The following is a 14,248-nucleotide window of genomic DNA, read 5'->3' as shown; positions in this document are numbered from 1 at the left end:
CCCTACACCTCCTGCAAGTTTTTCGCACTGGTAGTGAATCACCCTGTATATATATATATATATATATATATATATATATATATATATATATAGATATATACAGAAAGAGAATTGGATCTAACAGGCAGAAAATTGAGTAGGGGTGCCGCAAAATAAAATAAATTACTTAGGGGTGCCGTTATTAAAAAAAGGTTGAAAACCACTGAGTTAAACTAACAGGTCTATAATTACTTGTGTCATCCTTTGATCCTCCTTTGTGAATAGGGGTCACATTTGCACATCTCCAGTCCATGGGTACTTCCCCTGAGTCCAAGGAAGCTCTCATAATTATGGCTCTCATAATTATGGTTTGCTTACTTCCTTTGTTGCCTCCTTTAATATAACTGGATAGATCCCATCCACCCCAGGTGTCTTTTTTATTTTTATCTTCAACAACTTCTCCTCCACTTTCCTCTCAGTTATTACAAAATCATCTAGCTCACTGCCAGAGTTTAATTCACCTCTGGTATTCTCCTCCCTGAATAACTCCTCATGTGTGAATGTAGATGCAAAATACTCATTTAGTTTGTTAGTCACATGAGCAGGATCATCAACAGTTGAACCATCAATATCCAGTGGACCAATCAGATTCATCCCTTTCCTTCTAGAGTTTACATAAGTAAAGAACTCTTTGCTGCTTTTCTTGGCATCCTTTGCCAAAGATTTCTCATAATCTGCCTTTGCATGCCTAACCGCCTTTGTGAATTGGTTACAGACCAGCTTATATCTATCATAGGCTTCCATGTCACCCATTAATTTATATGTATCCCATGCATTTTTCTTCTCTGCCACATGTCTAATTAGTTCATCTGACATCCATTTAGGCGTAAACCTTGAACAATATTTCTTAGTTGGTATGAAAAGCCTAGTAGCTTCCAAGATGAATTCTTTGAATGTCTCCTATTTTGAATTTGCTGTTGGTAACATCATCAGTTGGTCCCACCGTATAGAGTTTAAATACTGTCTCAGACCATCGTAGTTGCCTTTACGAAAGCAAAAACCCTTCCCTTTATCCCTGATGGTAGTTACCTCTTTGAGTAAATCCCACTTGAGCACACTGTGATCATTGCCACTTAGTGGTTCCTTTATCTGCAGATTCTTAATGCATGAAGAATCACTACTGATTCTTCATGCAATGATTCTAAACAGTTACAGAGATATGGCTATTTGAATTTTAAAAATAAATGGGTATAGATGGGTATATATACTAAGAGATGAAAATCTCAATCTATCTCCCTTTTCTTAATTATAATAATAAATATGAGAGTTACCTCAATATCCAAATAGGAGATCTTCTTTTTTCAATTTCCGGGATGAAATCAGATAAATTAAATTTACATTAAATTAAAAACACCGAATTTGAATAAATAAATAACCTAAAATACCTCTATATGCTCATACTTCCCGTACGTGAACCTCCAAGCACCGGAACATGCCAAGCACCGGAACACACCGACATCAACCAGCCCCAGACATCACATAACCCACGTACTAAAGAAGACTGAGCACATTTCTGTCAAAAATAAACCTTATTTTTGATGGAAATGTGCTTTAGAAAATAAGAAATAAGGTTTATTTTTGATGGAAATGTGCTCAGTCTTTTTTAGTGGGTGGGTTATCTGATGTTTGGGACTGGCTGATGTCGGCATGTTCCGGTGCTTGGAGGATTCACATATGGGAAGTACGAGCATATCAAGGTATTTTAAGTTATTTATTTATTCAAATTCAGTGTTTTTAATTTACCTGATTTTATCCCAGAAATTGAAAAAAGATCCCCTATTTGGATATTGAGATAATTCTCATATTTATTATTATGGTAATAAATAATAAAAGAAAATGCAGATATGTACCTCTAATAAAATTTTTATTCACTAGATATATATTTACTTATTCTTATATATTTTTTGCCATTCAAAACTCCACAGCCATTTTTAAAATTTAGAAACTTTTAGCCATAGCACTATAACTTTAGAATCGGGCACATGTTTATGTGACCTGTTTTCATTGTTTTCAGATCTCAAATCTGAATCACACCTAAAAGTATGGCCAAAAGTTTATTAAATACCCACCCTGTATATTCTCTGTTGTCAAAACCTTGACAACAAAAGTTTGCAGTGAGGATCTGAGGCTCAAACAGTATGAACAATTAGTAATCAAAATGACATCAGATCTCTCAGGATCTGATGTCATTTTGATGACTAATTGTAAAAGAGCAGAACTTCAAATGTAACTTATACTCAGACTCATACCAAGGTATTCTTGCTGTATGCAAAATACGTTTTGGTGCTCCTTTCTTTTTTGTAAACTTTGAAACTACTAGTCGAACACACTCTAAAGTGGTGATTAAATAAGCACTTAAATAAGTGAATATACTCTCCTGTCTAAAAGTCTGTAATCACATTTAATTTTTCTTAATTTTCAAAATTTTTATTAAAATAGGACCAACTCTTTTACCTATTTATATTAAAATACTTTCTATTATGTATAAAAATCAAAAAACTTAAATAATATTTAAGAAATTTCTAGAATAATTGAGAATGTTCCAGAAAGGTATAGAAGGCACTTGCAATGTGGTAGAAGATTCCTGAATGTTGTGAAACATTGTAGACGATTCTAGAATGTTCTAGAAAACTTTGAATACTCCTAGAATAGCCTTATACCATACCCTTAATACCATACCTTTGAATACCCTTAACCATACAATCGGATTCATCCTAAATTTATTTATGCCGGCCAAATTTCTCTCACTTGTCCTTGCTGTAGCTTTTAGCAAATTTGCAAAGATGCTGATAATAAATAGTGACATTGCATCAATTATTTGAATTGCACCCCCCCCCCCCCACACACACACAATAAATTCGGTTTACACCAAAAATTCACCATTAAGAAACATTAGCACATCCAAAACTTACAAAAGCTTGATTTTGGTTCTTGACTTTTATTTTTCAGTTGTATAAATACTGTGTTTATACACTGTGTATAAATACAGTAGGTCTCAGCAAAACTTTTCTGCAAATTACAATTCCACCCTATGTGTAATCAGTCATGCAGCTGCCACTTAACATGAGCCAGGAGTGTGCAACCCATGGCAATGGTTAGGCCACACCTTGAGTACTGTATACAGGTCTGGAGGCCTCATTTTAAGAAGGATGTAGAGCTGTTGGAATGAGTACAGAGAATGGCAACAAGATTAGTGAATGGAACAAAGGGTTTCTCTTACGAAGAAAGGCTTAAGTTTTGCAAATCACAGTGTCTGGAGACTAGGCACCTGTGAGGTGATCTGATTGAGGTGTATAAAGCCTTGAATGGTTTGAGCATACTCAATGCTGATGGGATTCTTCCTCTTGCTCAGAATAATCACCTGAGAGGGCATAAATTCAAATTGAGGAAAGACAGATGTAGGATAGATGTGCGGAAGTTTGCCTTTAGCCAGCAGGTAGTTGTTTGGTGGAACAGATTTCTATCCTTTGTTGTGGAAGTTGATAGCCTAAATAAATTTAAGGCTGGGCTGGACAGAGGAGTTTGCTCCCAAAAAACACTCCAATTTCACCCGTCCATTTTTGGAACAAACAGAGGGGTGAAATGGGAGCGGGTTTTTTTTTTTTTTTTTTTGGCTGATGCTGCATAGGCTTGCTTTCTTGCATCATATGCCTCTACTACAGCTAATGTAATGAATGCAATGTTTCCCATATAGTTAGCAATAAGAGATTGCCTTAGCTGCATTAATAGCATTGTGTGTAATCTACATGTGAAAAATGTGAAAAAAAAAAGTGAAAATGGCAAAAATGTGGCCTACAATGTGGGAGATGCATAATATTTCACAGAGTTATACATTCTCCAAGTTTAAAAGTGACATATCACAAATTATAGTTTCACATTTACTTCTGAAAATATCCATTTTTGGTAACAGTTAATTTTTGCTGTATTGTCTTGTTTTATGTGTTACATATCTTCCTCAGTATTTAACAATATTATTATAACCATATAATAATATTATTATATGGTTAATATGCGGTTGAATTAAAAACAGTAGAGGAAGAAAATGATCTGGCAGTTACAATATGGGCAGATACAAAGTTTTGTAAGCAGTGTAAACAGATGGCTAGGAAAGCCCATGGTGTTAGTATTGATGATTTATCAAACATTATCTTGTAGAGATATGGAAGTCATAGTCCCACTGTATAAGGCAATTGTAAGACCACATTCGGAATACTGTGTTCAAGTATTGAAACCTCATCTGAAAAAAAGACATTGTGCTTCTTGAAAGGATCCAAAGACAGGCAACTTGCACTGTGACATTGGCAAAAGAGCGACCATATGAAAAAGACTCCGTATATGTGGGCTACAGAGCTTGGCAACCACCCACCTTACAGAGCACTTAATTGAGGTTTATAAGTCTCTGAGAGTGGTTATTAAAAGAATGAAGGCACAATTTTCACTGTTATAGAGAATTCTAGAACTTGGGGGCATAAATTCAAATTACAGGGGAAGAGGTTTAGAAAAGATTGTAGGAAGTTTTCTTTTAGCCAGTGAGTCATTGTTTGCTGGAACAGGTCGCCTTTGCAGGTAGTTGAGGCTGACAGTTTGAATAAATTCAAAGGTGTGAGTTTGCTTCCCTCCTCACATTAGTGAGGAGGGAAGCAAATAATTTGTGTTTTTTTCATCTACCCATTTTTTTCCCCCTGGCCAGTGCAACAAAAGCATGTGGCTTCCTTGTACTATGTGACTATTACTATTTCCAGAAAAATTTTTATTGATGAATTTTTTTAAGAAATAATGGATAGTCAAATTAAAGTATTTTATATATCTTGATTTTAATGTTTTCTTTCTGTCCATTTACAACTTTTTATATACACATTTTTGCCCGCTCAGCATCAATAAACTACACTGAACAGCTGCAGTTTTGTTTCATCGGTTACTGTTATCAATTAAGCTGTGTCCTGAAGTTATCACAATAAGCATTATTGTCTGTATAGGTAAAATATATGTAGGTAGCATTATATATCAGTTCCTGACTGGTTCATACACCGATGAGCCAAAACATTATGACCACCTACCTAATGTGATGTTAGCCCTCCATGTGTAGCCAAAACAGCTCGTAACCGGCGAGGCATGGATGCCACAAGATTTCTAAATGTGTCTTGTGGTATCTGGTACCAACACCTAACTAGCAGATCCTTTAACTCCTGTAAGGTCTGTGGATGAGACGCCACAGATCAGAGTTGCCGTTCCAACACAAACCACAGATGCTTGATGGGATTGATGTCTGGAGAATTTGGAGGCCAGGGCAATACCTGGAAGTCTTCCTCATGTTCCGCGAACCAGTCTCGAACAATCCGGGCAGTGTGGCATGGCACGTTATCCTGCTGAAAGACGGCAATGCCAGATGGGAATACCGTTACCATGAAAGGGTGTACCTGGTCAGCAACGATGTTTAGGTAGGTGGTGGACGTCAGAGTGCCCAGCACATGGATGACTGGACCCAGGATATACCGGCAGAACATTGCCCAAAGCATGACACTGCCATCACTGGCTTGTTTTCATCCCACGGTGCATCGAGGTGCCATCACTTCCCCAGGTAAATGATGCACACGTATGCAGCTGTCCACATGGTGCAACAGGAAACATGATCAATCAGACCAGATGACCTTCTTCCAATCACTCAAGGTCCAGTTTCAATGCTCCTGTGCCCATTGTGGTCATTGTTGCTAGTGAACTGTGCTTAGCATGGGCACTCGGAGCGGCCTGCAGTTTGCACCACAGTTGCCCTTCTGTTGCCAACGTACCATCCGGGAGAGCCTTTGCTCACCTCGAGCATCAATGAGCCGTGGTCATCCAACACCTCGCCGGCGGTTCGTGGGTTTTCCCTCCTCAGACCACTTTCAGTAGATACTAACCACGGCTGACTGTGAGCATCCCACCCGCCGTGCTCTTTTGGATATGCTCTGACCCAGTTGTCTGGCCATTACAATTTGGCCTTTGTCAAACTCGCTTAAGTTCGCTGCCTTTCCCATCTGAAGAACAAGAGTAACACTGATTAACGGAGCTCAGTTTAAGGTGTTTTTTATACCATGTCCCGATTCACACACGTCATAGTTCACCTGCAGTTGCTTCAATTTGCATAATGACTCTGATCATAATATTTTGGCTCATTGGTGTATAATTGGCATTTCAGATTTGAATATTTATAGAGATCAATTATTATTTTTTTCCCTCTTAACTAACCCATCTCTTTTTTCTATAGGCCTGGCTTGGAGAAATTAATGAGTATGCTCAAGATGACGTAGCCATCATGCTTATAGGAAATAAAGCAGATTCTTCGTGTGAGAGACAAGTAGGATATGAAGATGGCGAGAGACTATCAAAAGTAAGTCCTAAGAACAAAGCAAGGATAAAATTAGAGAATTTAGTACCAAATAAAAAAAAAATTAAATAAACCAGACAATAGCAAAAACTGAAACATTAGGAGATTGATTTTCTGTTTTTGTCAGATTAGGATATAAGTATAAAAACTATACAGCTTATTCGAAGTAGTGCAATATCATGGCAACTCGTTGTGAAGGTATTCACAATATGAGATATAACCTAAAACGATGCCACCTTAAAAATTTTCTGTTTATTCAGAAATGGCTGTGTATTATGATGCTAAGCACTTTATATACATAGTCTAAATTTGTTCGCAGCTTGAGGCTCTAGCCCTAAATGCGCCTTAGTATAAAAACTATATAATTTTGTTGAGTGGTAACACCTTTCAATTAGTGATGCATAATTTGTGACACACAGTATTGTTTTCGCTGTTTTTGAATATGTGCATAAAATGTGTGTTTTTAAATTTTTCTGTTTATTGAGCTGTTTCTCAGCAAGGCTGAGAAACAGCTCAATAAACAGAACATTTGGAGAAACTATTATATAATGACAAAACAGGGGTTCCATACACAAAACCACCAAAGTACTTACAATCATGTATAAAGTCATACAAAAAGGGTTCAGTAATATCATATAAAAAATATACCATTTGTTTAATGCATTTGATCAAATCAGCTCTTCAACACCACTAGCATGGCATTTGACCGATGTCACATTTTTAAAATATTTCTGTATGGAATAGATTTTGAAATAAAATGATGTACTCTCATGCACCTTTCACCACTAGTATTTTCTAAGTGCTTATACAGTATTTAGTATTTGATTGAGTTTTATTAATTCATCATCATTATCCAGTAAGTCAGTCTTGTGACTGGTTACTTCCTCTGATGAGCTGTCTCCGCCGTTGTCCTTTCCAGTTCATTCATCTTCTCTTGCTTCCTCATCATTGGATTTCTTGGGATATGTTTACAGGGTAATTTCCCGTTTCTTTCCCTGTTGATAGTAGCTTCCTCTAACTGAAGCCATGTTTGCTGACCTGTTTAGGTTCCTCCGCCACCAAAACTTGGATTACCAACCTACCTACTGGTAACCAGATATGTAGGCCTTGTCTTCATAGCATGTTGAAGGGAAGGTCCTACATATCCTTCCTTCTCTCATCAGCATCTGACCTAGATTGTAACCCAACCTTCCTCTAGGTTGCTCAGGTCCCAGGGGTCACTCCGTGGAGATGAGAGTGGAATTGGGATTTTGTAGAGTGGAATTTTATTTTATTAATTATGGTTATGTAAATCATAATTAATAAAACACTATTTTAAATTCAACAAAAGAAGCTAAAAAGTAATTTTTTATAATTGAAAAAGGTACCTGACAGATGCCACGAATATATTTGTCTCACTTAGGGCATGTGCATGAAGGAGTTTTAAACAAAAGCTCAACAATAAATCGAAACCTGCAATACAAAAGCTATGTCCCTCATACCTTTAACATCCTCTAGTAATTTTAAACTTTCAAGTTTCTTCTGCAAAAATCTAAAACTAAGCTAAGAGTCTTGTGACTGGTTAGCCTGTCTTTTTTCTTTAGGCTCTTAGCTTTCTTTGTTTTGGGATTTTTATTTTTAACAAAATCAAAGATGACAGCAAAAAATCATGTTGAATCTTTACATTTTTTTTTTTTTTTTTGGTAGTTGTTGGTGCATCGGCTTCTGTGGCCATAGTGCACCTCCCAAGGTTTTTGCAGTACTTTGATCCAAGCCCGAGGCGGGATTCGAACCCGCGACCTTTGGGTTGCCAGGCAGGCACTTTACCCACCTGGCTAGCCCGGTCGGCTGAATCTTTACATAAATTGTGGTAAGTGGCAAAACTCTCTGGGCATCCAAGGTGGCAATGATGCTGTAAGTAAGGTGAGTCAAATTCACTAAGACCAAACAGATCAGTAGGCAGAACAGATTCTAGTATTATCGCAGTATATTGTTTACTCAAATTGCTTTTGTGGATAACTACTAAATGCAAATCCATTGCAGTTGCAAATACTGAAAACCAGTATCACATCTGAAGCCATAGTTAATCCAACAGTCAGGACACACACACACACACACACACACACACACAGAGCGAGAGAAAGAGAGACCCTGCTCATACTCACCAGATGTGAGCCCCTGGGGTTAATGCATTTGCTTGTGCAAACATGCCAAAAAAAAAAAGGTTCCATTCTGTTGAATTCAGTCAGCTTTCACTGCCCCAAGTTGATGTTACACAGTCCAACTTAAGTTGGACTGTGTGCATTAACTAACATCAACTTGGACAAAAACTAACATCAACAGAAACAGATGCACACAGTCCAGCTAAGTTGGACTGTGTGCATCTGTTTTTGTTTCTGTAGTAATACCAAGGCAACTCGTTGCAAAAACAAGTTTTTGCAACGAGTTGCCTTGGTATTACTACCTTCAAAAGGTTAATTGGCAATTTGCATATTTCAGGCTCTGTGAATATGTTACATTAAACAATTGTAGAATGCTGTTAATGCTATCAAATTGCAGTTTGTTTATTTCTTACTGGATTTTAATAGCAATTTAAATATAACACATATCTAAAATTTCTGCTGTGATTAATATCATAAGCCAATAGATTGACGATTTATGTTGTATTTAGTAAACTGATTACAGAAACATGACTTTCTCAAACCTTAATGACTTTTACTTGCAAACCAAGAATGTAGACTATTTTGTTTGTGTGTACCCACCGTATTGTCCATTCGGTCCTCCAATCAGTGAAATAATAATATATGAATTTCTGTTTTTCCAATTTTAATGAAATTTGGGATGGCATGACAAATGTTTTTACAAAAGCCTACATATAAAATATCATGAAAATTTGTACATTAGGAGTTAGAGTTATTATACATAGATGGACTGAAAGATATGGTGAAGACAACAGACACTTGTGCATACACGTCTAAAATCTACTGCCGAAGTTGTAAAAATAAGCAGAAAAAATAACAGCAGAAACATCACTTGAAAATTTTTCTTTAATAATTTAGTTTATAAATGCAATCACCATTACTTATGGCACCAAAAGTTTCAATGAAAAAACAAAAAAATATATATATAATGTGCATAAATTCATGCACATCATAATTTTTATATTTTAGGAATATGGAGTTGCCTTCATGGAAACCAGTGCAAAGACGGGTATGAATGTGGAATTAGCATTCATGGCAGTTGCTAGGTAAGTCTTATTTCCTTCTGCTGTTTATCTTAATTCTCTCCCCTCCCTCAGATTTCTCTTTTCTCTTCTTCTCTGATCTAATTTCATATTTATATTAATTTCAAAATGTTAATAATGGTGTATCTTAAAATTTGAATCCAAACATTGACATACACTAAGTGATCACTGAATTATAACCACCTGCCTCCGTAGCCGAGTGGTCAGGAGCGGGAGTGCAGTAGCACACGCTCTTTGAGTAGACCGGGGTTCAAGCCCCTGACTGCTGAATACGGTCGATCTGCCAACCCGCACTGGACCAGCGTGGCAGATTATGGTCCATTTCCCTCAGCATGAATTGTTGAGGAGGCTTCCATCCTGCAGTGGGTTGATAATGGCTGCACTTTACTTTACTTTTTTTTTACCTCATACTGTGTTGGACCACCATTTGCATAGATAACAGCTGTTATTTACCTAGGCATTGACTTCACTAGATATCTGAAGATGTCCATAGGGATCTGCAGCCATGCTACCTGCAAGACTCCACGGTGTCAGAATAGGTGATAGTTGCATGTCCATATGCCTTACTTCCCATTCCAAAACTTCCCAAAGGTGTTCAATTGGATTGAAGATCAGAAAAATGGCCAATCAAGATGAGTGATATCTTCAGTGTTTCTCAAATCACTTGTGCACAGCGCAGGCATGATGACACAGCACATATCAGCTTGAAATATTCTTGAAAGATCCCATTTCTGGCTAGGCAAAAATACAATATGGCAGGGTACACATGGTTTCCTAAGACCTGCCAATAGACCTCACCAGTGAAACAATGGTCATACACACCAGGGGCCCTAGTTCTTGCCAGCAAAACATGCCCCATATTAAGCAACCACCACCACCTTACTGGATAGTAGGCAAAAATAATGCACAATGGGTCCATTAATTCATGTTGCTTGCATCACATATGAAGGTGTCCATTGGCATGTTGCACCAGGTATTTGGACTCAACCAACCAGCACTCATTTCCAGTGTCCAACCAGTGCATTGTTCACACCACAGCATTCACCATCAACGATGATCAGCAATGAGGAGAAGGCATTTCTTGGGTCACCTGCTGTGGATCCTCATATGTCTGAGTGCACAACACATCGTCATTTGGGATATTTTTCTTGCATTCCCCATATTGTATTGTGATGTCAACTGTTTCACAGTAACCCACCCATATGTGCTTACTATAAATATCCACCTTGCGTGAGCCTCTACAGTTCTGTCGGTGAGAGGTGCTTTACATGTTCAACACCATTCTTTGTACACCTTAACATTATGCCACGAGCAATGACAAGATGTGCCTTTTCTGATGTGGAAGCACCCAATGCGCTAGCTCCCACAATCATGCCCTTTTGAAAGTCTGTGACTTATTTTATCACTTTGACTTGCATGACAAGATGCAAATTACCACTTCTCTAGCATAACATTCCACTGCAGATGGAGTGGTCATAATTCAGTGATCACAAAACCTTTTTTTATATTAATCTAGTTGTATAAAAAAAAAAAAAAATTGCCGAATAATTCCTGTACATATGTGCCAACATGAAAACAATATGCTATCATATTAATAACATGAATGTTAAAATATTTGCAACTATACAGTACATTGTTTCTTCACCTTTAGCTTGAATTTTTATATTTACAGAGATCTTCTATATCGACAAAACAAGGAACCAGATGAAAGCAGCTTTAATGTTTCTGAATTTGTGAGACAAGAGAGTCAGAAAAGCAATGGCAGCAGTGGAGGTTGCTGTAACAGTTAAGATATCATCTAATTTTAGTTACCCGGGAATGATTCAAATTACGAACTCTACTGAACGAGTGCAACTTTCTGTGTCTGTCATTGGTAACGAGATGTTTGGAATCCTAGTGCCCAAAACAAGTGGGAATCAAGTACAAAAACACTGGCTGACAAATCCGGAACTCTCCCATCCTTGAGGACAAAATAAAGTGGCGCTTCCGAAAGAAATAATACGGTACAAAAAATACTGTGAGGTTTGCAATATTGTTGTCAAAAGATTAATGTTTGATATAATATAATAGTTGTTTGAAAAAAAAAAATGAATATATACTATATATATATAAATATATAGTGTTGCCCGCTTATGAGCCTCCTTGTGCCGTTTATAGGTGGCGTTGTGGTGCTTCACGCAAAAGAAAATTATTTCAAAGATAGGACCTTTTATTTTTTCATATTAAAGAAACTATTTGATTTTTGCATGTTTTAAAACTTTTAGATTTAATTTTTGTGTTCTATCCTTGAATGTCCAAGTTCTTCTCTGAAAAGGCTGTAATTCTTAGTTTGAAACTTCCCTTATCTTCACTACAATTATAGTACATCAAGGAACCCCCCCACCTTCTCTCCTTTTACAAACATCAATTTGTCATTAAGTGAAAAATTCCTACTGTGCAAAAACCTGATGCATTTATTCTTAAATTACGTGTTTGTGGTTGGAAGAAATTAAAAATATCCTTATAAAAACTTGTTAAATTATTTAAAATAAATAATTATAAACAAAAAATGTGTGCTGTGATTCTTTAATGACTGTTTCTAATATTCAAAAATGAAATAAGTCATACATGAAAGTAAACTAGTTAACTACCTTCAAAATGACAGGACAGAGATAAAGATTATTCAGGAAAGGAAAAATTATTTTCTTTTTAAGGATAACTGTGATGATAATATATTTATCTGTGATGTGGCCCTTTCAGGAAAAATTATCACACTGGACACTGTTTTAGTTATTATTCATATTTTGAGCATAGCCTCTTTCTGGATTTGTTAGTGCATTGATCTCATACTGTGGAGGCACTTCACCATGCATTACTTTGGTATTGCACTACTCAACATATTCCAACGAGGAATATGTTGCTTTTTATATAAAGTGTATGCCACTACCCAGACCTGGGTTTCGAGCCTTTTTTATGATCTCACTGGGGCAGGTAGGCACTGTGAAGATATGAACAACCCCATGAGACAGAGCCATAATATGACACCAGGTGGTGCAGTAACTGAAGTAGACCATTAAGCTGGGACAAAAAGCTTCATGCTATGAAAGCTATAAAAAATTACTGTACATGTCAGGCATAGCTATTGGCAAACTAGGTTTACTACTTAGTACGGTGATCATAAAGAGCAACCATTACAATGATTTTATGGCTTCAGAATTTTGCCCTAGACTTAACTATATCCAAATTTCTTTAATAAGTGATGTTTTTTCAGAATAAACAGAAAATAAGAGCATTTGGTAGTATTTTTTGTTTTGGCATGGGCTTCCCAGCATTAGTTTATATTTATATACTCCTATTTTATGGTATACAAATAATTACAGTAGATTAAAAAAAAAACAAACATGAAATGATATTTGACAACTGGCTTGTTTAACCCAGAGCTGGGTGCACAGTCTTCGAGAGCCTGCATGATTTCAGCAATTTCATGTTCTTCAACCCCAGGGGCTCACATCTGGTAAGTATGGTGGGCTTGGCACACATAGGGTCCTGAGCTGGATATCATCATTCTTCTCTTTCTTGGTGATTCCCTTCTACTTCTGATTCTCTCTCTCTCTCTCTCTCTCGCCCCCAGGGTAATTGAGAAATTTTTTTTTGGTTGGTGCAGCATAAGCCTCAGGCTTCCTTGCACCATATGGCTAATAATAATAATATCTACTAAGGCTGCAACAGCTAAAACTCCCAATTCTTTAAAAAAAAAAAAGTTTTCTTTGATTTTTCCACTGAAAATCCCAAAAGTATGCTAATTATTATGCAAACAGGAAAAATTCTGATAAAGTTAAGCTTATTCATGTGTTGGAAAAACACGAATTTAAAATTATCATTGTCTCTTGCATATAATTATCGAAGTGTGTTCTCAAGAGACGATGATAATTTATAGCAGTGCATCCAGTTATTAAGGCTCTCTGGCTTCATGTTGTAAAAGAATCTGGCTGACTTTCAAATATATTTAAAGTTGTTGAAGCACACAGTTTTTTGATTGACATTTTGCCTGTTGTCAGTTAAAGATAATAAGGGATATATTATTCAGATCGGAAATGAGAGAGGTGAAAAATATAAAGTGCCGTAGAGATGTAATTTTCAAAAAATAATTAAAATTATATGCTTTTAATATAAAAATGGATCACAAAAAATACATTCGTGTTCATAATAGATTGAAAATAATAAAGGGCAAAAAGTGAACAATTTTGAATTACGGTATTCCTTGGTCGATTTTTAGGTTAAAAATGGGGTTACCTTTTATCCTATTTAATCAAGTGTCATGCATGAGTGTGAAGGACAAAAAAAAAAAAGACCAGTTACAGGTTATGTATGGAACAACTGTTTTAGAAATCTAAACAGAAGTGAAAATTCTAGCATTACTCTTACCTTCTTCCCACCATTTTAAAAAGGGAACTAATTAACAAAAGCCGCCAAAATAAATTTCTGCCTGGATTCTCTATTATCCAAAAGAAATCTTTGGGCAAAAAAACAAGCAGTAGTGTACTGTGGCTGATGTTCTTCTTTGCACTAACCCACTAGATTTCTGTTTTTAACCATTGCATTTGCCAAAACTGTACACTTGTTTTCATTTTTCACAGCTCTGT

General features: G+C 36.5%; 1 protein-coding gene across 1 annotated transcript in view; it reads left to right on the top strand.

Moving 5' to 3' along the window:
- Positions 1 to 12,094, top strand: part of LOC150076832 (ras-related protein Rab-37-like) — a 68,485-nt gene extending 56,391 nt beyond the window's left edge. The window contains exons 6-8 of the mRNA XM_090386777.1: positions 6,284 to 6,406; positions 9,553 to 9,629; positions 11,299 to 12,094. Coding sequence (XP_090242903.1) covers positions 6,284 to 6,406; positions 9,553 to 9,629; positions 11,299 to 11,416 — 318 coding nt within the window. The 3' untranslated portion in view covers positions 11,417 to 12,094. The remainder of the gene's footprint in view (positions 1 to 6,283; positions 6,407 to 9,552; positions 9,630 to 11,298) is intronic.
- Positions 12,095 to 14,248: the final 2,154 nt, after the last annotated feature.

This window comes from Mastigoproctus giganteus, chromosome 12, assembly GCF_048544385.1.
Source record: "Mastigoproctus giganteus isolate SK-2022 chromosome 12, ASM4854438v1, whole genome shotgun sequence".
Lineage (NCBI taxonomy): Eukaryota > Metazoa > Arthropoda > Arachnida > Uropygi > Thelyphonidae > Mastigoproctus > Mastigoproctus giganteus.
The sequence above is the reverse complement of the archived record's forward strand: the minus strand, read 5'-3'. Positions and strand labels throughout refer to the sequence as shown.